This window comes from Gymnoscopelus braueri (assembly GCF_963280865.1).
Source record: "Gymnoscopelus braueri genome assembly, chromosome: 12".
NCBI classification, from domain to species: Eukaryota; Metazoa; Chordata; class Actinopteri; order Myctophiformes; family Myctophidae; genus Gymnoscopelus; species Gymnoscopelus braueri.
The window spans coordinates 36871749-36898795 of NC_137614.1; the positions used below are offsets into that span (position 1 = coordinate 36871749).

The 27047-nt window shown below is 38.9% G+C and overlaps 1 protein-coding gene across 1 annotated transcript in view; it reads left to right on the forward strand.

Annotated features, from left to right (window-relative positions):
- The first annotated feature begins 421 nt into the window (after positions 1 to 421).
- The window catches only part of LOC308097629 (SRSF protein kinase 3), a 36593-nt gene continuing 9967 nt past the window's right edge, over positions 422 to 27047 (forward strand). Inside the window, exons 1-5 of the mRNA XM_080445527.1 lie at positions 422 to 511; positions 661 to 789; positions 1767 to 1855; positions 3213 to 3319; positions 5869 to 5977. Coding sequence (XP_080301653.1) covers positions 503 to 511; positions 661 to 789; positions 1767 to 1855; positions 3213 to 3319; positions 5869 to 5977 — 443 coding nt within the window. The 5' untranslated portion in view covers positions 422 to 502. The remainder of the gene's footprint in view (positions 512 to 660; positions 790 to 1766; positions 1856 to 3212; positions 3320 to 5868; positions 5978 to 27047) is intronic.

The window sequence follows — 27047 nt, forward strand, 5'->3', positions numbered from 1 at the left end:
ATCTTTGATGTCAGGATGGGGGAGAGATAATGGGAAATTCCACACAGCTCTTTGGTGAGCAGTCTGGATTTTACGGCTTGTCCGCAACGTCTCTCGCTGTTATCACCGTGTCGATTACACAGTCTTATACTGCATGCCACTGAACAGCTGCACAACTGAAGGTTCGAGTTTGAAGTGCCCTGCCAAAAATAGCAAATGGAACACTCTATGCTTAAGATGTTGATTGTGATACTGTATACCCTGTGTTGGTAAAAAGGGGGTCCTACCTCACAGGACAGGAGTGGTCATAGAGAACCCAGCGCGTATCAAGGTCCCGCCGGGCACTCACCCCTCCAACCTTCTCCGTACCACCTGGCCCCATAACCCTCACTCAACAACACGCTGCCCAGCCTGCCCTCTCTCACCCCTGACTGACGTGTTTCCCACAGTAAAGAAGAGACAGACAGACAGACAGACAGACAAGAGGGGAGACAGACAGACAGACAGACAAGACAAACAAAGAATGAGCGAGGTGTTTATCCAGATAGAATTATTTGTGTACACATGTCGAGGCTGACGGGCGGCTCAGTGAGTTAGGAGTCTGTGTTTGGAGGTGTTTCCATGTTTAGACCTGGCTGACGTTCTACTTACTGGAGCTAAACTCTCCCCTGCTGACTTTAGTCCAGGACCCACTGGATACCTGTTGCTGTGCCACACTGTACCAGCCTTACTGGACACCTGCTACCACAGAAGCAGCCTTACTGGACTGATCTCTACAGACCACTCTCCTGCACACAAAATACATTGCAGGTATACAGTAACTATCTATTATTTTATTAGCAATTATTCTTTTGATTACCTTTTCGATTAATCAAACACGATGGAGAAGCACGTTTTTTTAAATCATTTAATCTTTTTTTTATAGAATCAATGAATTGGCATGAAATGTTTTTTTTTGTATGATTAACCAATTAAACTTAGCCGTACAACAGTTTTGCACAAAAATTGCGAAATTCTGCAAGCTCACAACACACTCGAATTGTGACATGTTGTGAGCTTGTAGATCGGCTATTTTTGAAAATCTATTATTTTATCGATTATCTACATTTTCATCTACGATTATCTACATTCGATTAAATCGATTTGTTTGATTCACTGTTTTCACCGCTAATTGCATGCTTGTTTCCCTCCATGGGTAGGCTAATACAGTATGTGATGTCTTTCTGTGCCATTCTCTCTCTTTCTCCTAATGTTTCTCTCTTCCCCTCTTCTCTCTCTTCCTCAATTACTCTGTTTACATTGTGGCCTTGTGCTAACTCTCCCTCTCAAACAGCAGTAGGGTGGGTAGGCCACTTGCTCGCTAAATTACTTTTTCAACTGAAAAATCTAATCATGTGGATCTCAGACTTCATGTGGTCAGTCATCCATGACGTCAGTTTTCTATGACACGCTATGACGCATATGCATGAGAACACATTTTGGCCAAGGTTTCTGCCCGATCAGAGCCTCATTGACTTCCATTATCAAATTAATTAAAGTTAGATATTTCAAAAAGTATAATGGACGTACCTCTGTGGCCTACTGGCCATGTGCACAATTAATCTGACGCTGATCGCCCCATTGTTTTCGAGATACATGCATGAGCGCGTGCACACACACACACACACACACACACACACACACACACACACACACACACACACACACACACAAACACTTGATGTGACACCCGGTAATTTCCGTCAGTGTATCTTCATGGTCTCTGTGTGATGTCTTCATCTCTTTAGCGGTGCTGTGCTGGCTACCTCTGCTTCTCCACCATGAGCTATCTACACTCAACTCACTCCGCTGCCCAGGTGAAACCACAGCATTACCCGTGAGTATGATGCCTTCTAATATGAAACATAATTATTCCGTGAAAATGTTGCAAGCCCGGGTAATAACTAACAGACTCTGTGCATCACTTTCCCGTAGCTTCGTTTGATTGGCCCAGCAGTGTGTGAACCCGGAAACAAATGTGACACCTTCATATGTGTTTCTGGTTCAAATCTGCTGGCGAGTACAAATTAATAGAAATAATAGTAGGACAGTATAGGAAGATATTAGTAGGAGGAAGTAGGATTTCTACATTATTGGTATTGCTACTTCTACCTACTCAGTAAAATACCTAAGTACTTCTCACACCGCTGTTCATTTTGAAGCCTACTGTATATACCTCTAGCCACGACACTGGGCTTGTGTGAAACCAAAGTGCCTCCAGTCAGCCCCACATAACCAGTTAAGCCCTGCAGTATATACTTCATTGCATGATGAATACCGGAAATAGCCGAGCTACAAGCTCACATATGCAGCAAGATGCAATGCACTGTGAGCATTTTGGCCTGTAATGACAAGCCCATTTAGGGACACCGGTTTGAAAGTGGCAATGCCTTCAGAGCAGCTGGGATGTTGCTAGAGCAGACTGTAAAATGATTTACTAGGTGTGAGATCATGCTGCGACCACTTCCGTTTTCAGACGCGGAGCCATTCTTAGCTTGGCGGCCTGCGACAAGTTTCCACTGCGGGTCAAGTCCCGTGGGAATGTCTAAAAGTAGTTTAACTGCCCTGTGGCCCCAGTGACACCACACACACACACACACACACACACACACACACACACACACACACACACACACACACACACACACACACACACACACACACACACACCTGTTGTATTATGGCCTTGTATGCTGATCTGGGTTTAAACAGTTTTAACCTTATTTTAGAAAAGTATTTTAGGGCTGTTATTACTTTAGTACTGTTATTTATGTATTGTTTTTATTGTGTATTATGGAGCTGCACTCCAACTAGTGCATGTACTTGTACATCCTTGTAAAATTGTTGCCTTATAAAGTCAATGTGGTGTAGTAACAAAAATGTATATGCAAATGAATAAAATAAAACAGATTTAATTCAATATGTAGCCCCTGCATTCCCCCATTGCACATGGGTGTGCGTGCGTGCGTGCGTGCGTGCGTGCGTGCGTGCGTGCGTGCGTGCGTGCGTGCGTGCGTGCGTGCTTGAGAGGCTATGTGAATTTCTGCAAATACATTGCTGTACATGCACACACACACACACACACACACACACACACACACACAGTGTATACTGTGAGAGCATGCATATGAGCTCATATTTCTGTTTGTACGTGCGTGCGTGTGTGTGTGCATGCATGCGCCTGTGCATTGCAGCGGTGAAGCTGGGTCATCATCTTCTGGTTTGGAGGACTTGGGACGTCACAAACAGCTGGACCCCAAGGACAGCCGGGAGTGTGAGGACCCTGGAGAATACTGCCCCGGTAACAAACACCTCATGTGACACCTCTCTGTCCTCTGTGTCAACCTCTGCTGTACAACACTGTTTCCCAAACAATGGCTGGGGAGTGGGGACCCATTTTTTGGTCGTGGGACCATTTGTATGGCTTTTGAATATATATATTTTAGTAGAAAAAGAAATCCAAACATTTTCATGATTGCATATTAAAATTGCCTAGAGGGTGGGTGGACAGTGGACGGAGGGCCGGGGGACGGTGGGACGGTGGACGTCACAAACTTAATATCCAGACGATCCACACCAAACTTGGCATAGACACTGTTCAGGACTCTGCCATGAGAATGGTCACACCAGGGGCTATGCGTGGGCCCCAGGGGCGCACCATTGCTCGGGCTCGGCCAAGACAATATCACACACAAAGTCAAAGAAAAATAAATAGCACACATAAGGGGCACCAGCAGTGTTTGACACTTCATGGCCATAACTCGGTGACTGCTATGATCAGCGCAATAAAGGACTAGATTTGAAGGCCATGTAACGGCCTGAAAATAGTGCTAGAGTTTTAAAAAAGGCAAAACATTTTTCAAAAGAATTTCTGAAATAAAATAAATTAATCATTAAAATAAGTTATATTTTAAACAGGGCCTAAGTGGTTAATTTATAATGCATCTTTGTAAGTGTGGGTCTCGGGGAGACACCAAATTTCTCTTTTGGGTCTTGTGGTGAAAAAGTTTGGGAACCCCTGCACTGCGGTAGAAAACACTTACTCAAACTTTCCCAACTGTGAGCCCCCTGACGGATTATGCCCCCTGGGGGCTTCTGGGCAACAAAGCTTTTGAGCATCCAGTGAACATGGTTGTGGTTTGAAATTTTCCTGAGTGAGCCGAGGCCCTGGATCCAGGGGGCCTGAGGCACGTGCCCTGCATGCATGTCTGATCCATCATCTATTTCACACTGTCTGTCTGTCTGTCTGTCTCTCTCTCTCTCTCTCCCTATGTATATACAGTAGGCTACATAAGTATGTCTCTCTCATTATCGGTTCTCCTTTTCTCTTCCAACAACACTGTAACCCTTGCTTGCCTATATCATATACCTGCAAGCCATTCAGTTTAAATAGTCCATTGTTTTGGTTGCTATCCGAGACAGAAAGCTAATTCAATATGTAGCCCCTGCATTCCTCCATTGTACATGGGTGTGGGTATGTGCGTGTGTGTGTGTACACTTGAGATTGTGTCGTTGTACTGTCTATCAGCACGGCTGTGATTATCTGCAGCACTCAGCCTCGTGCCTACTACCAAATCACGGCTATGCATAGGCCTTCTGTAGCCTACAACATCACTACCTCTTGTAGAGTCAGACCCATATATCTGTCTTTTGTTGACATCGGTATTGCAATTATGCAGCCGATGTGTCCACATTTTAACCACTTTCAGCATGCCGTCTCTATTTTGGGCGTGTCGTTATTATAAAAATTGTGTTGCAACGAGTTGTGAACTTGTGAAAAAGTTTTTCAAACTAGGGCTATAGGTCTCTCCTAAATCGGGATCAACCTTGGATCGCAAAATCAAGCACCTGGCTCTACCCTTTTGTGAGATATAGAAATATGAGCTCTTATAAAGCAGTCCTACAAGCCAGTGCCACTTATTAGTATGAGGACTAGCAAGCGTCTGCTATGTTCTCAGCCGATGGCTCAGAAAGAGTTTTTCCTCACAGCTGTCAGCTACTACTACTTACTTTATTTAGAAGGCAGAGAAAAGTACAGTTTACAATACAAGGTCAACTAAAATGGATCGCTCATAAAAGCCGCAATGGCTTGTTTCAAATCTGCTAAGGTTTTTCTTTGCAGAAGGTGAGAATGTGTGTCCTGTGATGTGTAGAAGAGTAGCTCAGACTCAGAGCTTCTGCCTGAACACCAAAAGCCTTACGTCTCCCCCGGTTCGAGAGGGGATTCCCTCTTAGGCTGGTGGTTAAGATGTTTGGCTTTAGTGTCCCTTCCCAGGAGACCTGGGAAATCCCGGGCGTTACATTAGTGCCGTAACCCAGATCAGGTTTCCTAGTGGGGGTGTCAAAGGGAGGTGAATGTAGCAGAACATGGCACACAAAAGTGTCCTTCAGCAGCCTGAACTCCTGAACTCCTAACTGATCCTGCCAAGCAGGTTTGTGTCTTGCATTTCTGCCTCCGCCGTCTGTAGCTTGATTTATATTCCATTATACATAGATATTGTGAACCGAAAATGGCCGATCCTCAAGCTCACAACGCACAGCCAATGCGATCCGTTGTGAGCTTGTAGATCGTCTAATTTTGGTGTAAATTAAACGTGAGGGAATGGGTAAATGTGAGGCATGCATTGTAAAGAGTTTTGAGTGGTTGGACAAACTTTATATAAATGTAGTCCAGTCACATTCAATCAATCAAGAGGGCTTGCCCCTCACTCATGAGCCAGGATCGAACCGGTACCGGGAACTACAACTCTCTGATTCCCAGCCAACCACTCTACCTCCTGATCCAAATCAGATACAGTCCAGTGAGTTTTATCCAGTGAGTAAAAAGTGTGTTTGTTTTTCTTCTCTCAGGTGGGTACCACCCCGTCCAGATAGGAGACATCTTCAACAGGAGGTACCAGGTTGTCTCTAAGCTCGGCTGGGGTTTCTTCTCCACCGTCTGGCTCTGCGTGGACCTCAGGTTGGTTTAATAATTTCAAGACCACAAACATGTCCATGCCACGGACCTCCATTTGAAAAGATTGGGCGCTAGTAGAGAAATCTTCTCTCATGGGGATGAGAGAAGATTTGTGGTTTTAAACATTTTCAAATGTATACATTTTTTTCACAGTTCTTTTGAAAATAGCTGATCTACATCACAACACGTTGTGAGTTTGTAGATCTGCTATTTTCTAATAGCCAAATTACAACATTGGGTTAAAGTGGTTAAACTTAAACATTTTGTTGGGAACCCCCTCAAGGACTCTTTGGGGTCCCTAGACTATAGTAGTTTTCTTTGGTTAAAGGTAGGGTAAGTGATTTGCTTTGGTTAAAATAAGTGTTAAATAGCTCTATTTTCTGATAGTACTCATTGCTATAGAGTGTTTGTTCAGTATTAGGAGTCTCCTTGTCTCTCCACCTCTTTATTCAGGAGGGGCGAAATCCCAAAACGGCGGTGGCTGCCACCGCGCCTCCGCCGCGCTTCTGGCACGAGCCGCCACGAGCGCCACGACCGCCGCCTCCCGCCACCGCCACCCGCCACGAGCACCGCCGCCCGCCACAATCGCCGCCTCCCGCCATCTCCCGCCACGACCGCCGCCTCCCGCCACCGCCACCCACCACGAGCACCGCCGCCCGCCACAATCGCCGCCTCCCGCCATCTCCCGCCACGACCGCCGCCTCCCGCCACCGCCACCCGCCACGAGCACCGCCGCCCGCCACAATCGCCGCCTCCCGCCATGAGCGCCGCCTCCCGCCACCGCCTCCCGCCACCGCCACCCGCCACGAGCACCGCCGCCCGCCACAATCGCCGCCTCCCGCCATGAGCGCCACCTCCCGCCACGAGCGCCGCCTCCCGCCACGAACGCCAAGCCTGCCGCCACGAACCGTCACTGACCCGCCACTCTCAGTGGCGGACCGCCACTTGAGCGTCACTGACCGCCACCCGCCACGAGCACCGCCGCCCGCCACAATCGCCGCCTCCCGCCATGAGCGCCGCCTCCCGCCATGAGCGCCGCCTCCCGCCACGAACGCCAAGCCTGCCGCCACGAACCGTCACTGACCCGCCACTCTCAGTGGCGGACCGCCACTTTCCGCCACTGACCCGCCACTCTCAGTGGCGGTCCGCCACTGACAGCCACTCCTCCGCCATTACCGTGGCATATTTTGCGCATTGAGACAGAGGAGCAGTTGAGATTTCATTCTGCCAGATCTTTCTCAATTTTACTTGAATTCTTATAATTTTAATGTTTATATGATCTGTCAAGTTTATATTTTCCGGTCTATCAGTCATGAAATGATTATATATTTTTTTATAATTTATTATAATGTAAAACGATATCAAGCCGGAGTTTTCCGTGCGTAATTACGCACGTGGTCTGCTCTCCCCCCCCCCCCCTCTACACCGTTAACTATTTGCCAAAAATAGCCGATCTCCAAGCTCACATTCTGCGCATATAGTAAATAAGATGGTTATTATTATTCATATTATTATTATAATGACAAACAGTGAATGTCTGACGGACAGAAAGCCTTCTCGAATGATGCCCCGTAGAAATTATATCAAAACGAAATCAAAGTGAGTGTGCTCCAACGGCCTGGGTCGGTCGGTCTGTCTGTCTGTCTGTCTGTCTGTCTGTCAAGCTCCTTGCCAAAAATATCTACAAGCTCACAACGCCTCTGCGAGTGACCTTGTAGATCGGCTATTTTTGGTGTGAGTGAGTGTGCTCTGACGGCCTGTCTGTCTGTCTGTCTGTCTGTCTGTCTGTCTGTCTGTCTGTCTGTCTGTCTGTCTGGCTGGCTGGCTGGCTATCTATCTGTCTGGCTATCTATATCTGTCAATCTCTTTGCCAAAAAGAGCCAATCTACAAGCTGTAGCTATGTTACAACATGCACTTACATGCGTTATTACGCACGTGTAAAATTCCGCTGTTACGGTAGAGAGAGAGAGAGAGAGAGAGAGAGAGAGAGAGAGAGAGAGAGAGAGAGAGAGCTTTTTATTTCTTCCTTTTTTCCATGTGTTGCATCCTGTGGTCGGAACATCAACCCGTCTGAACATATTGACACGGACCCGTGACATCGTGACCAACGGAGTATAGAAGCTACAGCCTTAAGGTCCAGTCTATATGTGTAGTCTTCATCCTTCCATTTGTGAAAGTGCTATTAACAACAACACTAATTTGGTGCAGCGTTAATGGAGTATCAAAGAAAGTCTGACTATATTGTGGTTAATTTAATTTACCTGTTCATTAATAATAATCGTATTAATCGAAACACTGACAACAGATACATTGTAAATATTTTATTGTTTTTGAAATACACAACACACAATGTTTTTCTACACATGCATTGGAAAATACAGCCTAATAGCAGTACAGCTAATGACAATTAGACATGTATTCATATTCACATTACTGTCAGGATATGACAGTCATGTTTCAGGGCAAAACACGTTCTTGATTAGGCTACGCCCTTCTCAAATAGATTACACAAAAGAAATTAAATACTGAGGCCCTTGGGTATGCACGTTTTATTACTTGATGCTTTGACAAGGGCAGTTAATCCACATAATCTAATCTGTAACGTTATGTGTTATGATCACATCAGTCAATGAAATCGGATATAAAATAAAGTAGCGTCACAGTCCGTGTATTATGACCGGTCCAGTGAAGCAGCTGTAGAATGTAATCAAAATGTGTAAAAAAAAAATAAAAATGTAAAGATCTTTTGAAATAACCATACGTACAAGCTCACACAAGCTACGCATTGTGACAATTGATGCCAATGAAAGTTATTAGCAATTTTTGGTTATTTATTATTGGTTCACTTCAGAGCCATGTTTTTGTAATGCAAAAATTAAGCTGCAGTAATCATAATTGTGCGTTTATTAAATGATCTTTTTGCCATTAAAAAAAAAATTGTCAAATCTCAGAGATGTGTTTTTGCTTTAAAAAGAATGATCAAAGTCCAGATTTGATAAATGGAGATCTTCATTCTTCCGTGGCCGTGCACTCTTCAACAGTGTCATCATCTGTTGCGATTTCAGGTAGAATAACTTTTTCCCATTTCATTTTCGCAGATCCACCATCCAGCATCTTTGCATTATTCAGATATTTTCTTCACTCCTAAAAAAAAAAAAGAATCTGAGTCAATGTTGTCACTTTTCATTAACTGAAATCATGACTTTGTTTTATCTGAAGGCATTGTGTGGTACGAATTATTAAGACATACACCTACCCATTTCCTGATGTGTCCGATCCGGACTGAAAGTGTACTGTTTTAGTGGGATCCTGAAAATATTAAATGAAATACAGCCAAAGTTAAATGCATCATTTACACTTTCAACTATTTTTGTTGACATTATTTAAAGGTCAGTCAGTGCAGGTTAAATTTGTGAAATATTACAAAATCACACAAATACCTCTGCTCTTGATGGATCTGTCTCTGTCATAGTTTTTGGCTCCTCCCTTTGTTAAAACAAATAATTACATATTTTCATTAGCATCTACCAACTATGTTTTCTTAAAAAGCATAAAATAAGTATATTTTGTACTACATTCTCCCTCCATTCTCTACTCATAAACAATACATTAAACTATGTACTGGGTGGTTATGGTGTTAAACTGTTATGAAAAATCAAAAAAAAATGAGGGTTAAATGTCATTGGTTCTGAAGGTGGCGATATAAATTTCCATATGATCAAAAAAGTCGTAGAGGACATCTGTTTCTCCACACTGACCATATTAGGCTATTATTATTTTATAAAAACAATGTTTAAAAAAGGTGAAGATTGTACTTGAAGATTTTATCGGCCGACATATTTGCGGTTCCCTCAAATACATTTTTGCTAATGACACAAATTGTGATCTTACTGTTTTTCAGGCGTTAGGAGAAGTTTTTCAGCCTGATATCGATTTGTGTGCATCTTCTTCATTAACCACAAGATGGTAACCTGTAAAATAAAAAAATTAAATCACTCTGCATATAATTCTAATGTAAAAAACTAATACTCTTGAGAATGTTTTCATATCTAAACACTGTGTATTTGGCCCAGTCATATCTATAGATCTGAGAGCATCTACAGTGGTGTCACTGTAAAAAAAAATACATGTTATATGTTTATTTCATACAATTACACTATTTAACATCCACAAAGGTAAATACATTTTGGATATTGGTCAGTTGTAACCATATACATTTTATGCTTATTAATTGCTCTCCTCTTCGTATAAGTAACCATCCTCCAAAGTCATTTTGTGTTCAGTAATATTTTCTTTTTTAAGAAAACATATTTTTAAACTTTTTTGTTATGGAAAACTGTATACGTCTGTGTGTGTGATGGGACACAATCGTTAACTCACCTCTGGCATCAGAACTTCATTGATAAACTTCACCTTTGCTTGTTTATTCTTGACCAGATTATGCTTTACTTTGTCATAATCTGAAATTTCGTTCATTTTTTCAGTGAATTTTCTCATCTGAAAATGAAACAGCAAGACATTTATACTTTTATATTTTCAAATTATTAATATTTTTTGGAGCACATTTACATTGATTATTATTTTCATTGTCCATATTCTTCAGATCAATTAGTTATGAAATGTGAGTACAAATAGCATTTTCAATTATTAACATCTTCAAAAGACAAAGTTAATAATAATATTTCTAATCCAACAACATTAAATATTTTACCACCCACTTATCTTAGTTACCTTATTGCGTGACATGGTTAGAGACTGGTGTGAATTGTACACAGCTGCTATGTTTTCATGCACGTTCTTGTTTGAGAACAGATAGTGTCTGTTTGATAATTTTTTGTTCTTCAGAATACTTTTCTCCAAACTCTGTGAAAAAAAAGGATACATATGTTTTCAACACAACTTTTAAAAATTAAATGTAGTTGTGATAATTAAAAATGTTTAAAAAATATATATAATCTTTTGAATTACCTTGATGTCATCATCACCCAGGTCTGCTATATCGAAATTATTCTGGCAGAGTTTGAGGGTCCTGAAACGTTGAGATGTTGTACCGTGTTATCGTTTATATTTCATTGTGTTATAAATAGATTATAAATGTGTAGCTATGTACAGTTAATATAACTTCAAGTTAAATTTATATATATAATTTTAAGTATTCAGTACTTCCGAACTTTAACTTTTAAAAATCAGAATAATTAACACAATTTCATTTCCATTTCATATTTCGGTGTGATAGTCTCCCGTCATATACTTACAAGTGCTTATGTGTACAACCACAATGAAATGTTTCTTGTTTTTTCGGCTTGTGCTTTTCATCTAAACCAGCACATGCATAATGGAGCCACCCCTTGCAGTCATCACAATGTGAACCCCTTTGGGTTTTTTTGGGGGTCAAAAACTGGAAGAGGCAGGCGTGCACAGCTTCTGCCAAACATACATCTCCTGTTTTTTTTGGGACAGTGACTGTGATCTTGATAGATTTGTTTCCTACGGAAGAGACAGACTGGTCTTTTTCCATTTCAGCCTGTTTTCCCGCTGTTTCTCCTTCAGCTGCGGTGGACTGCTGTTTTTTTGGGAATAGCAGTGGGGCAATTAAGTTTCTTAAGTTTATTTAAATTCTCCGCAGTAATGTGATAAATCAATCAACATTATTATGTGTCTAACCTGTCTCATCATGTCTTCCAAATTGTTATTTCCATATAACATTGCAGAACCATGGAATTTCCGCAAAATCTCCAAATGGTTTGCATACAGTCGCTCATCTGGGACGATTTTGTCTTGCACTTCGTGTAAGGCAGCCTGATTTACACAAAATACAGTCAAGTTACAAAACGTATTATTAAAATATAATTGATGAGTGGCTGTAGTTTGATGTGAAAATTTATACCTGGCAGGCAAAAATGCCGCAGTTCCACGAGTCGGTCTGTTGCCATTGGGTTGGGTATTGAATTGGCCATTCTTCGAGATTTCCAAGGTCCCTGAAAGCGCTCCTGAAAAAAAATTACCTTATAATGAGAAGGAGTCTCACTCAACCCTAATAGTGTTAGATATTGTTAATGATGAGTGTGGTTTAAAAAGGCAAATTAAATGCTCTATTGCACTGGCCCAGCTATTTGTCCCTTAAAAACTTCTCCAACTAGAGATATATATATATATATATATATATATATATATATACATATATGATGTGTGTGTGTGTGTGTGTGTGTGTGTGTGTGTGTGTGTGTGTGTCAGTGTGTGTGTGATGATTTATTTTGTCCACCAGAGGGGGACAGAGAGGCATCTCATGGTGATCATCTATGTAATAAAATTACCAGTGAACTTTATGAGGCATGTTCACTGGGGGCTATGCATAGTGTTAGATGGTGGGGGGGGGGGGGGGGGGGGGGAACTTAGTAAATGTCTGCGTTTAACGTGTGTGTGTTTTCCCAAAATGTATAGTTGAATAAAAAGTGTCTAGGCCTACACCAAAATTTGTCTTTGCAGCTGATTCATCGGATAGGCGTTCAAAGAATCGTACACTCTGAATTCTTTATCCAGAAAGTCCAGAACCTAAAAATGCCCCCAAAAAAACACAAACACATCAATTAATATGTTCAGATATGTAACTTTTCAAAGTTCCCATCCGTGCACTTGCAAAATGTATTCACAATTACGCTATGTTTTCTATACTCTATATTAATCCCTAATCAATAACCGTCCATTTATTTCAGAAATGTATAGATAGTGGCTAAACTTTGATCATGTCAGTTAAAAATGTCCTTTTTTTCTTTCCTCTAATACTTGGTATACCTTAAAAGTGATACATTTTATTTACCCAAAGAATGAAGTGGTTTCCTCCTGCAATGTCATCGTCGTTTCCCACGACAAATGGCAGTAAGTATCTCTCTGCAGGCTGAGGGTGAAATATTTTGATATTAAGTCAAATGTAGGCTTATGTTATTAGCAATACATTCTGTATTAAAAAACAAAAAACAAACCGTTAGCTTTTGGATAGAGCTGTCGTTGACCACACCAAAATCCCTGTATTGAGACTTCCACATAATCCAATAGAAGTCTGGCACACACTTGAACTGCCATGTGAAAAACATGTAATATGAATAGTTAATGTATTTTCCAAATTATTCTGGTCCATTAATTTCCCAAATATAGTGCATAACTACAACCAATGATATTAGTACCTCACTGTAGTCCTGGACAATTTGGCCCACCCGGAAGTTAACAGCCTGCATAAAAGAAAAACATTAAAAACAGATGACAGCACATTTACAATAATACATTGTGCACACACACCAACTACAAATTTAATTTAAATAAGGCATTTTTTTTAATCATTAACCTTAGCATTTAATACATTTCATAACTCACATCAGCAGTCAGCCAAGTATTAATGTCTCTGGTCACTGGCTCTTCCATAAGTGCAGGCGGACACATTACTTGGAGATCCTTTGCACTGAGAACGAGATCTCCCATGAAGTGTTTTAGCCGATTCAGCACTGTTCCGCTGTCATCACCTAATGGTGTCGTTCCCCGTTTCAGATTTGAAGCAAATTTCAAAATCTCCTGTCAAAGACACAGTAATTAATTACAAGTTACCCTGAAACAAAGTTGTTATGGTTACACAATACGTTGTAAATCAACTTACCACATTTTTTTTGGAAATTCTGTAGTCTATGGCCTTGAATGTGCTCACTGGCCTTTGGTCGTGTTCTCTCACTCGAGTCGAATGTCCAGCGGCAGTGCTGTTATCTGGACTAGGACACATTTTTCGTTTCTGTCCTACAAAGTAGAACACACAACATATATATATAATAAATATCCAGTTTGTGGTGTTCTGACATCAGAAACTTTTTGTACATTTAAATTGTATTTAATATATGATTATTTTTCAATTATGTTTGACATTACTCGAAATTTTTCAAATTTACACTACATTTTCAATGCTTAACTATTCTATTTACAAGGTCAAACTAACCTTTAGTTATTTGGACCACTGTGCCCACGGGACCAACGGACAGATGATGTAGGCAGTTACTTTGCATTTCTTCCATAAATTTGGCATTTATTTTGTTGTTTCGCATTTCGATATGAACTCTAATAGAGTGTTTGAAAGACGATTCTTTCATTTCACAATATGAATAGAGGACAGAGTGTAACTGTCGGTTTAGCTGCTCAGCCACCGAAGAGTTAATGACTTTCCTTAAATCTGGGCATAGATTCAAGCTACGGAGTATTTCAGAGGCCCTTTTCTGATTTTTCTGGTGAAAACGGTCATATGCACATATCCTTTCTGTCGTTCTTGTGATGGGGTGGCTGGTTGTGTATCGATCACTTTCATTGAGTGGTTCAATTTGGTCAATTTTTGATTGAAGATTTGCCAGCCATTCAGGCTTGCAAAAGAGATCATCATTGCCTGCTTTCTTTCGATGTTCGTCTGTGTCATCAAAAAAAGCGCCATCGAACGGCTGAGAGCGGAGGAGAGGAGAGGAGATGGGAGTAGAGGAGAGGAGAGGAGAGGAGAGGAGAGGAGAGGAGAGGAGAGGGGAGGAGAGGAGAGGAGAGGAGAGGAGAGGAGAGGAGAGGAGAGGAGAGGAGAGGAGAGGAGAACATAATATTTAGTTAGTAATAGTACTTTAGATGTGCATTGACCATGCATATATCAGGTATGTTGGCCATAATGCTTACCTGGAAGAATTGGTTTTTTTTTGTACGAATTTTCATATGGCTGGAGACTTGTCGGGCAATGTCACAGATAAACACAGTTGGGAATCTTTTAAAGCTGAGTAGTCCATCAACATGATCCCTGGCTGACTCGGTCCAGAAAAGAAAATTGAGGTAGTACACTACTCCATGTGGGCATGAGAAATGCAAAATTCCACCTGTTTTAAGAAAAATATGTCCATTACAAATTCAGTCTAACTGATAACTTGATGAAAACAAAGGTAGTTTCTAATTAATTCAAACAATATTTGCACTCACCACCGGCCTTTTCCAACGACAAAAATAGCTTTGGATACACAGTTTTGAAATTACATAATTCATTTAGCCGGAGGATGATGTCAGTTTTGGAACCCTCATCCGTCACACCAAGATACAGACAGACGTCCTTCAGACTTTGTGTGCTTGTCTGTTGAGGACATGATGATTACATTTGTTTAATGTTAACTGGTGATACACAACAAACCATATACAAGACACATTTCATAAATAATTACCGTTTTATCCTCGATCAATTTCAGAATGGATTCCTCGTCCATGCTGTCTACAAGAACGTTTTTTTGGTCGATGCGTCTTTTTTTCATTCCTTTCATGGATTCTGTTTTTGGGATTTCATCTGCACACCGCACGTTTCTGCCCATCCATGGAGCCAGTTTAGAATACTGACTGTGAGTTTTATATGGATTTCTCTTCGAAGATGCTTGAACGGAGAAAAGAAAAAAAATATATATATTTAATAAGACATTTAAAAAGAAGAAAAAAAAACACATATAGAAATATTAACATATACATACACATACTTTGTATTTTTAAAGATATGTTACTCACCAGTGATGAACCCCTCCGCAATGAGCTCCTTGTCCAAAGTTTTCCAATTCTGCTCTATGTCAATATTTAAGTCAGCTTCTGTCATCGTTTCCAAGTTGGGCCGTTTGAAAATCCCCACTGCACGTGAAATTTAAATTATAGAGGTGTACTGAATTAGTAGGTACATTGCATTAAATTATTTCTTGGAAGTAATCGTTCATTTCCCTAATAGTCCTCTATAACCAGCCATCCCCCATCGATGATTAAACTGAACATATACAGTAAATGTATTATTATCCAAAAGCTTTTTACATGTAGCAATTATGTTGTGGACTATGTGGTATGAAGGTAATTTTACGCAATACTTTAAAAATAACAACAATATTAAACACAATTCAATATCATATTATGTTTGAGACCAGGAGGAAAAGGGGAGAGGAGTTTTTTTTTCCCCCAGTAATTATTTGGCCTTTATATTTCCATTGAATGTGCAGATATCAGATATTTATTGATTACCTGGAAGATCAAAAGCCATTTTCCAATTGGCGTCCGATATGATAATTGGAGGAGAATTTCCACATCTTAAGCAGCTGTACTCGAACTTGAAATCCATTAATGATATAAAATGCCTGAATGCCAACCGAATAGTGGTGTGGTGGAATTTGTTATCATTATACATCTCAAGTGCTTCCAGACATCTCCCCACTGCTGTGTCATTCTGCTTAAAAAAAATGTATTAAACAAATGTCAAGTCACGTTTAAATGTAAAACAAGATTTGTGTAATTCTAAGCATGTACAAATATGCTTTTGTCAGCACACATGACAGTCCATAAGTTGCTTAAGTTACTAATTGGATATTTCTATCGAAGCTAACATGCTTCACATGTAATAACTATGGCTTATAATGTGATTAAAGGTACATTTACATATTAGATAGTAATACCAAATAGTAATTAAATATAAAAAATACTTACGGCCATAAATGACAATAAAAAACACATAAATGGCAGTGTTACAAAAACACGGTCGTTGAAGTTATGATAGCCTGAAGTGTATTCCTGGAAACGGACATGATTTTTACATGTTGGACACTTCTTGGCATAGACAGGTATTCCTGAAAAGACAAATGAAAAAAAAAGGTAAAGTGTTACAATAATCCAGTTTATACATAATATTCCCTTTTTTAAATGTAAATATTAATAATACATGCTGATCATGTGTGACACTTGCCTTTTTGTATGTAATGCATTCCATACACAGTTCCCTGCGTAACTTTTACTGCATCACACAGTGTGGGACGTGGCTCCACATCCTTGCAATATGGGCAGAGTGTTTCAAGTGGAAAAAAACCTTTTGGAATCTGTATTTCTGATTCTTTGCATCGTAATTGCATTGGCAAATCACGAATTTCAGGAATCCTTTTTTCTGAATACAAGTATTCAGTCAATACACGAATTTGGCTCTCTGTGTCTGCGTATGAAGCATGTGGCTGTTCTGTAAGTTTCAATTCGGTTTCCAAATCATCGATTGTTTCATGATCCTCAAATGCATTTGATAGCATTGTTGGGTTAGTTTGATATAGCATCCACATAGCTAACATTCTGTGAACACAACGTATTTTGGTTTTGTGACAAGGGCAATGCCACTTGCCATCTGTCGGATTGAAGCTGACAATAGCACGCCCAAATTTACACCAGTTGTCATGTGTCAGTGTGTGAACAGAAAAGAATAACCAACTTTGGGAGTAACCCATGACGCCATAATCGATAGGGTAAACAATGCAATGTATGCCTTCATGTTCACCATGTTCAACAACTTCTATGCATTTCTCAGTCCACTCAAGAGACATTAATCCGCCGTTTTGCATAGCCTGTAGACTGTTAAGGTTGAGTGTTTCAGGTTGGTCATATGTCAATGCAGTTCTTTGTAAATGTTTACACATAACCCCTGGATTTAAAGACGATTCAGTTATTCGCATCATTTCTTGGCAATTGCTGTTTTCACAATCATAGCCAGAACGTGCTTTTCTAACATGTATTGGAAGAAAAGTCCCACGAGGATGAAGCGGGGTGACATACAATCCCACATCTGGGTCAACGCACTGCATGGGCGTGCTCGCTACACCATGCAGGTTTGTTTTGTGTTTTCTAAGGTTGGAATGACTGGAAAAAGTTTTCCCACAATGTTCACAATTGTGAGTTCTTTTTGATTTCACATCAACAATGTCATCATTGTCACTTTCACTGTGACCTGTGACTTCCTCTCCCTGCTGGTGTTCTTCTATGAAATAAAAAAAACACATGTTAATAGAGTTGCTAAAGTTACACTATGTATTATGTAATGGAAGCAATTTAAATAATTATTCAATTAACACAATATTTAATTTCAACCTGTGTTATAGTAAAACAGAATAACATATTTATAAAAATAAAAAAAAACAGAGTTATTGGATTCGTTGAAAATGCTATTACTCTCTCTTAGACATACCTTTCTTGTGAACTGTAACACCTGTAAATGAAAGAAGACATGTATTTAATTTAGATTGAAACATCTACTATAGTATAATTGACAAAATTGCATGTAGTTTAGAATTATTATCAAAGGACTGCAGTCAAACATTTACTTACTATGTTTCTTCTGCATGTGTGGTTGAAAGCCTTCAAACCTTGAAATACTACTAAAACAGATTTCACAGTGGTAATGAGCACGTTTCGCACCGCTAGTAGTGTGTTTGCAAAAGCACGCCAGGACAAATCTCCCTGTAAAACATGATGATAATGTGTTAATGACCTCTAAATTAATAACATATCTAACACACACACACACAATAACACAAGATTTAGTAATTTACTCACGTATTCCGTTGTATGTGTAATAAATTGCATTTTTCAAATGTTTATGTGAAATATGAAACTCGTTCTGTGGGGTATGTATGACATCAGAACTTGTGTCGCCTTTGCAGAAGACGCAGTTTTGATCCTTGTACAGTTCTGCCAAATCTTCTTTTTCCAGAAACACACACATTGGTGGCCGATCTAAAATAAAGGGTGGAAGCACAGGATTTGATGACAGTTTAATGACCAATGTAATGAACAATATTTGGTTTTGCATTCAAATAATAAAAATCTAAAAAATTACACGTTCTAAAATAAGGTTAACATTCTACTCACCCGTCATACTGGCAGGCGTGGCAGCCAACATCAGCCAGCCAAGGACAATAAATGTTATTTGAAAGAACAATCCTGCATAACGACGCAGTCACTGGTAGACGGGTTTCTGGAGTGTGCACAGCCCTCCTATGAGACACAGACCAATATGGTTATTTTTTTTTACAATTATATCAGGAGTATTATTAGTAAGGAACAATTCAATGAATATCGGTTGAAAATTGGTGTTGTCCTTTAATAGTTAACAAACCACAAAACATGTGACATTGTTTATTAATTTAACCAGTGGGGAATAACTTATTATAACACTATGTTATGGTTAACCATAATTAAAACAGTCAATAAGCGATAAGCATACACCCCAAAGGGAAATATTGTACTTTTTTACTTAAAGGGATATTTAACTTTAAAAAAAAACTTGTTTTTTTTTCTCTCGTCTACTCAGGCCTTTGTGATCCCCCAGACAGTTTTTAAGTTGCTTGATTCAGTATTTAGATATTTGCTATGAATGTTATCAGACACGCCCCCTTCCTACACATACCCATTGTAACTTCAAACTCCATTTGAACCATGTTAGAATCATCGAAAACACCCGTCCTTGGTTCTGGTGACTCACCCTGCCCTCCTAATACGTGAGAGCTGTCAAAGGCCTGAGTAGATGATACAATGACCAAAAGTTTATTTGAAAGTGAAATATCCCTTTAAGTACTTCTTCTGCCACTGTAAAAGCTTGGTGAGTTTTAATATATTTTCTATACATTGGAGAAGACAGGCTTGTAGACATGCAAGAAGTGTAGCAAACATTAAAATGTTGTCAATTTGTACAGTAGCCTACCTCTAGGCATGTATACTACATGTAGCTACAATGTGTATTTGTACACTCTAATTGAAGCAAGTGCTTCGAAGTCTGTTTAAATCTGTTTTAAGTAATCAAGTTCAAGCTGACAAATTATCATCCCTCTGTGATGTTATTTTGTAGCCCAAGTATAAAGTACTGACAATTTGAAACCCTACACAAGTAAAGTAAAAGTAGGCTACCTTTAATAAAAATCATAATTTCAATAGGCTACTTGAGTAGATGTAGGCTGTTAGCGTACTTTCCACCACTGACTCTGAGGTTGTACCAAATATGTACCCAAAGTGGTTACATTTATATGCCTACACCTAGCACTGGTCCAGAGCGTTAGTGAGATCTCTCTAACGCCCTGCCAGGCGCAATGCTTTGCTCATAAACCGAAAATTCCACTGCCATGCGAGGTCTCCGTCTTTAGTAAAAATAAAAATAAACAACAACTATTTCGCTACTTATCAAAACAAAGACTATTGTGTGTTGTTGAAAGTCTAGTCTCCAGGGTGGGGAGGCTCTTCGGACCCCATCTTCTCTGTATAATACACGTTTTGGGCAGAAAATATAATATGTCCGCCAGGTGGAAAATTATGTATTTACTCCAATGCGCCCTCTACAGATCTGGTCAATGGTCATTTATATTGACCAGATCTGTAGAGGGCGCAGGAGAGTAATTAAAATAATTTCCGTCTGGCAGACATCTTTTATTTTCTGCCCGAAAAGTGTATTATACAGAGAAGGTGAAATTTAATCATATGGACCCCTCTTGCGGGTCCATTTGATTACACAAGAGTATAATATTGTGTGTAATGGATCCCTCCTTTGATGATCAAATAATGCTAACGGTCGATTACTATCAGATGTCTGGAAAGAGGATAAGGATAAGGATAATTCCTTATAACAGTTCGTTCATGAAAGTCCTTGCGGTCTTGTTTCCAATGAGAACCTGTGAGCAATTGGGGTTAAGAGTCTTGCTCAGGAACAGCTAAGGTGTGTAGCGACAAAGTCGACAAAGTCGCTAAGTTGGCAACATTGCAGTATATATATATATATATATATATATATATATATATATATATATATATATATATATATATATATATATATATATATATATATATATATATATTGAGTCCAATACTTAACAAATAGTTATGTTTTTACACAGGCCTCATACTTTTAAGAGTGGTTCTACGTTGCGGTACTGATACTTTAACTTTAAAGTACTTTAAAAGTAGCAATATTACAATGCAGAAATACTCTGTTAAAGTAACCATCATGTAGGCTACTTGAGTAAAAGTACTTAGTTAGTTCTATGCTACGACATTAATGAAATTGTTTTAAAATTAAAAAATTAACAACAAGGACAAAACGCAATGAAAAGGAGAGGCCATCAAATATATGAGTTAAAAATGTCATAAAATAAAGTTAACATGTACTCACCCATGTTCCTGGCAGTCAACAGCCGATCTGTGTCAGAACTCATCAAAATGACGACGTTATATAGGCAAACACACCAGCCCCCCCCCACACATGCACACGCACGCACGCACGCACACACACACACACACACACACACACACACACACACACACACACACACACACACACACACACACACACACACACACACACACACACACACACACACACACACACACACACACACACACACACACACACACACACACACACACACCTTAGCTCATTTACATTTAAGCCAGGTGGCCTGTTCGTTTTTTCACACTCAGTTATTTCTGTTTTTTTAGAAGCCAACTTTTATGACTTTCAACAACTGGTTTGTAGCCGGCGTGAGAATCCTAAAGTGAATAATACACGTTTATGGTATTTTCATTGACCGCCATCTGCAGTCGGCGACCATGGGGGAACTGAACATGCCAATCGCGATCTTAATTAATTTTTTAAATGACCATAAAACAACATTAACAACACTCTACCCATCCTTCAGTGTCTCCCATCCTCAATTGTTTTACTGACGTTAAAGTATCAATACTGCTATATGTAGAATTAAAATTCTGGAATTGAAAATGTGCTTGATTTAAAGTATAAATTATTTGCATGCAAATGTACCTATAGTACCAAGTAAAAGTACTCATTATACAAAATGTTCCATTTGAGGTTTTCTAATGTATACTAATCTTTTGAAAATAGCAGATCTACAAGCTCACAATGCCTTAAATGTGATTTATGAGCATGTAGATCTGCTATTTTCAAATAGCTGATATGGGCTGAAGTGGTTACTGTTTGTTTTGTAATAATAATCTAAATCTACAAAGTAAGTAGTATCTAAAGGTTTCAAATAATTGTAGTGGAGTAAAAGTACAATATTAAGTAAGTACTAAATAAGAAGTACTCAAAATGAATCTCCCACCTGGTGGCCTGGATGAACCAAGAGGATGGGGGGGGGGGGGGTGTTACATTCCTCTTGCCACTACTTCTGCTTTCACTCTGTCAGCGCTATTGTTGTAGGTGTTAACGGCCGCCACGGTGCGTTTGGCTATCTCACAAATGGTCCATCTGTGTTCCTTGTGCAAGTGTTTAATTCTTAAAAGTTAACCTGGTATTAAAATGTTCGTGTTTAATAACTGGATATACCACTAGTTACTTTTAACAGGTATATTAGAATTTCAAAAACACTTCAGACATATCTAAATTTCAGCCATTGGAAAATAGCCGGTCTACAAGCCAACAAGAGGTCACGGAAATATTAATAATAACAATAAAAAAAAAATGTCTTCCCGCGGTAGGCTGCATATTGCATTGACCTTGTATACTTTCAGTGTAGCACTCACAGTGTAATATTAAAGTTTATTTCACAGCAAGTATATATATATTTATTTGATTACAATGATACTGTAGGAGTCACATCTCCACGTTTTATTGGAGTTGTCTAAAGAAAATATTACAACATTTACTCAACTGCTGTAGTGAAGTAGCCTTACATGTTAATATTTTTAAAAATGTATCCCTCATAATAAACGATGATAGATGAACCACTGAACTTATGATGTGTGTGCGCGTGTGTGTGTGTGTGTGTGTGTGTGTGTGTGTGTGTGTGTGTGTGTGTGTGTGTGTGTGTGTGTGTGTGTGCGTTTGTGTGACTAACGCTTTACGCTACACCAGGCCTATAAGTCCTCATAAAATTTACATTTACAATGTATCCTCGCTTTCACATAAAAAGAACCCGGCAAATTAAATTGTAAAACTCAATTATTAATTGTTTTTATTTTACATATTTCAAATAGGATAAAAAAAAACAGTTGTTAAAGTTAGAATGTGTTAATCTATGCGATGTGCGCTGTGGGTATAAAAGTCTTTGTAAGTACAGTCATTTAAACTATGTTTCTCATTATTTTTAAGACCAGGGACCCCAAAAATTATATGTATTTGGCCGCGGACACCCATCACAAAATACGTTGTACCAGGGACCCCCATAATCAAAGATTTGTGTTAAAATGTTCGCATTAAAATAATTATATTCAATTATTTGAACGAATCATCAATAATTGTCAAAAATAGCAGATCTACAAGCTCACAGCACGGCATATAGCTGCTATTTTTGAATAGCCAAAGCATAAAAGGATACAATTTTTGTGATGCTATATTCACACCTTTTGCGGGGGACCCCATGGAACCCCCTCAAGGAACCCAGGCCAATTTTGGATTGGTCGAATGAAAACCAGGAGGGCGGGATCAAAAGGGGGGGCATGCTAGACCATCACACCTTAAGAAATAAAAGAAAAGTCTGTAGCCATCGTTTCACTAAACATTTCAAACCAACCACTCCTTTTGGCCATTGGTATATTTGTCTTCAAAATGAGGTAAGAATATTATTGTAGTTCCTAATTTTTTTTATTATTTAGATGACTATATGCATTTATTATTTGAATTGAAGACTTTTCATGTGTCTCTCACTCTCTGTCAACCCATGTAATAGCAACGTCATTAGCGGCGCCTACATGACTACCTCAAAGGATACCTATTTTTAATGCTTGTATGATACTTGTAGACAGGCTATTTAAAAAAATATGAAATGAAATGGATGTAGTTGTAATTACAGTAGACTATAAGTTAAAGTTTTTGATCAAACATGTAGTGAAGTATAAGTTAAAGTTTTGTTAAGTACACTACAGCTAGGCTAAATCAATGCATTTTGTGATCACATCGCACAACTAATAGGCTACTAAAACTAACGGGAATACCAGAAAATAATAATATTTTGACATACGGGAAAAACGGTTGGTGCGGATATTTTAATTGGATAATATGTGGTTTGCTAATGGGCGGATAATTTATTTGTACATGCGGATTCGGGTGACGTGAGAGGCCATCCACGCATCTGGAGTGTGGGGCTATGATGTTGTGGAAAGTTTAAAATAACATTTTCTGAAGTATCCACTTCAGTATGTAATCCACTGCTACGGTGCACTCACACCGCACTTTTATTTTAACCCTGGGGCTGAATCTGCCAATGCTTTGTCAATTCAAATGCGTGCATTCTTGAATAAGATTACAATAATCCATACATTTGCATTGACAATTTATTGTCAGAATCTGCCCGAGAGGTCAAATAAAAGTGCGGTGGGAGCGCGGCCTAAGTGTTAGTACACTTTAGCGAAAATTTACTTTGCAAATACACATTATTACATTAACAAACGTGAAATAAACACTATAGCAAAATTAGAATTCTGTAGGTATTTGGCGATGTAACGCGTTGTGTTAACTTTCTGTACAATTTTCGATCAATACACTCGTTATTTTAGTGACTTAGAATGTTAATTACTGACCTTTCTTTGTAATAGAGTACTTCTACATTGCAATATTGATACTTTTGCTCTCTCTGTTTATCTATTCATCAGTGGCTTGCTCTGAACTAAAGCAGTAGGACACGAGTGATTCTGAGCTTCGACATCTATAAGACCACCGTAGAAGGGCTCATCTCAAGTGGTTGTGAACTTATCAAAACACCGCGCAATAACTAAGGGGTAAGCTCAAAGATTTCGCCACATCAATTACATAGGCAATTATGCTGTGCTGTTAGCCGGCAGATATGTCAGAATGTCTTCATTTCACTATAGATATTTGATCAAATTTGTGTTTACATTTCCAATTTTTCATTTTTTAAGTGGATTAGATATTTGTAATTAATAAAAGAAAGACAAATCAATGGCCCCTAACGCATTATGATCTGGTCAATAAGACCAGATCAAGTACAGGTTATTTAGATTATTTAAAAATGAGTACAATGGAGTTATAAGTTAAACTGGATTTAAATAGGCAGGATGCGTGTATGATATAATTCATATTAGATATCTTTAGATCGAATTGAGACATCTTAAAACTGTCTGGGGCTAACATAAGCCTGATTTTATTAATTTGAAGTGAAACAAGCCTTTAAGGGGAAAAAGTTCCCAAAAATAATAACTTTCAATAATGGTTTTAATCATTTAAATATAATGATTTCCTTTAATATTTTTTCAATATTACACGCGATTAATTGAAATAAGTAAACCTGACCCTAACCCATCATAACAATTAAAATTAATTAAAAAAAAATGTTTTCACATTTATTATTAAAGTACTTTAATTACATTAATTACATATATACAAATAACGGCCCCGTCACGTAGGCCTTAGGAGGGTAGAGTGTGTCAGCAGAACCAAGGACGGGTGTTATTGATGAATGAACCAAATAATATATAATTGAGTTTGAAGTTAGAAGGGGTCGTGGCTGTTAAGAATAAATTCTAATATCGAACTAATGAATCATCAAAAGTAAAAATGGTGTGGGTGGGGGTTGAAAAAATACTGAGTAGATGATAAAATTAACAAAAACATTTTTAAAACTTAAATATCACTTTTACTAATTCCAGTCCCAGTTTCATTTTGTATTTTGCAAAATAAAAGGAACATTTTGTCAAATATTTTATTAACGAACTGAATGAACAAAGTAATTATTTTTACTGTAATCGGCCATTGTCTCAAAAAAGGCTTAAATAGAGGATAAACATAGATTTATGAATGATTTATTACATTAAAAAAAAGCAGAATCTCAACACTTATTTTCATACCTACAGTGAGCAATATGATTTAAAGTTCGATTAATCATTAAACGCAGAATAAAAGATCTTGACTACCAAGGCCAAACTGTTCATTACTTTACAGTGCTGTGTATTAATAAGGTTTTTACAATTGAAGATTACACCTGAAAAATATCTTAACATGACGTTTCTTTGTTTTTCTAGGAAAGCATGAACCACGTATCACTGTGCCTGCTGATGACATCATGCATATTCAATCCGCTGGGGCAAACTTATGCAATTGGCACATTTGATCCAGGACCGGACGCAGGCATTGTTTTAAGGCCTCAAGCTGGCATATTGATTACAAATTGCAAAACAATTACACAGAAGGTGTACATCAAATTTGACCCCGAAGAATTGTTTCGTAAGCACATGACTAATGCTAAAATAAAGCCTACCCTGGGCCTGGTTGATGACAATGAGCTTACTAGCTGGACGAAGAGCACTATCGAACATGCTGAGGCTGACATCAAACACATGTTAAATCAACTACAGAAATTTACATTGACACGTGATGATTTGACAGGCTACAGTATTCATTCACGTACACGTCGCGATTCTCCACGACGTGAAAAGAGGTTTGCCGGACTGCTTTTGTCAGTAGCTGCGGTAGTAGGTACATTGTTCAGTTTAGGTTCGACTGGGCTAAATACTGTCAGCATACACACTATCAAGACACACGTGGATCAACTAGAAAGAGATCTGCCAATCATCAGGAAGCAACTGAATCTACAATCTGACAAGCTGCAATTGATTGGTACTACAGTTAGAGACATTGTGGGAATTGTTAATATACAGTCTGATCTCCTTAATAAAACAATGAGGAACTTGCAATCACTGTCGGTAGTGATCGGAGAGGGGTTAGCACACGTTCAAATTGTAAACATGCTTATGTCAGACATGTTAAGAGAGATTAGTTCTTCTATAGACACTTTAGCAATGGGAAGGGTACCACCATACATAACTACACTGAAAACAGTGCATGACATTTTGTCTAGAACTACTGGAGAAACCGTTACAGATGAACAAGCGCACATTGTATTTTCCCTGGGAAGTGCAATTTTACTAAAAGTGGACGCGGAAAGACGAGAAATTGTTTTTCTATTAAGCCTTCCAATGGTTGACAGTCGACACATATATCATTTGATGGACTTGGTGAACGTGGGATTTTGGCAAGATGAAACACACTTTAAAATTACCACGCCCACTGTTGTTGCCTACCATGAAAGTAACCCAGACTTCTATTTGGCCCCAAATTTGAAGATGTGCTTTAAGTCCAAGGACTTACATTACTTATGCCCTAGCAAACCGTTTGTCAGAGATAACACAAATGGTATTTGTGGTTTAAAGCCAATGATAGATAAAACAACATGTAATGGGGAGTTAACCAAACGCAACATGATTACAGAAACAACAGCTGAGATAGTC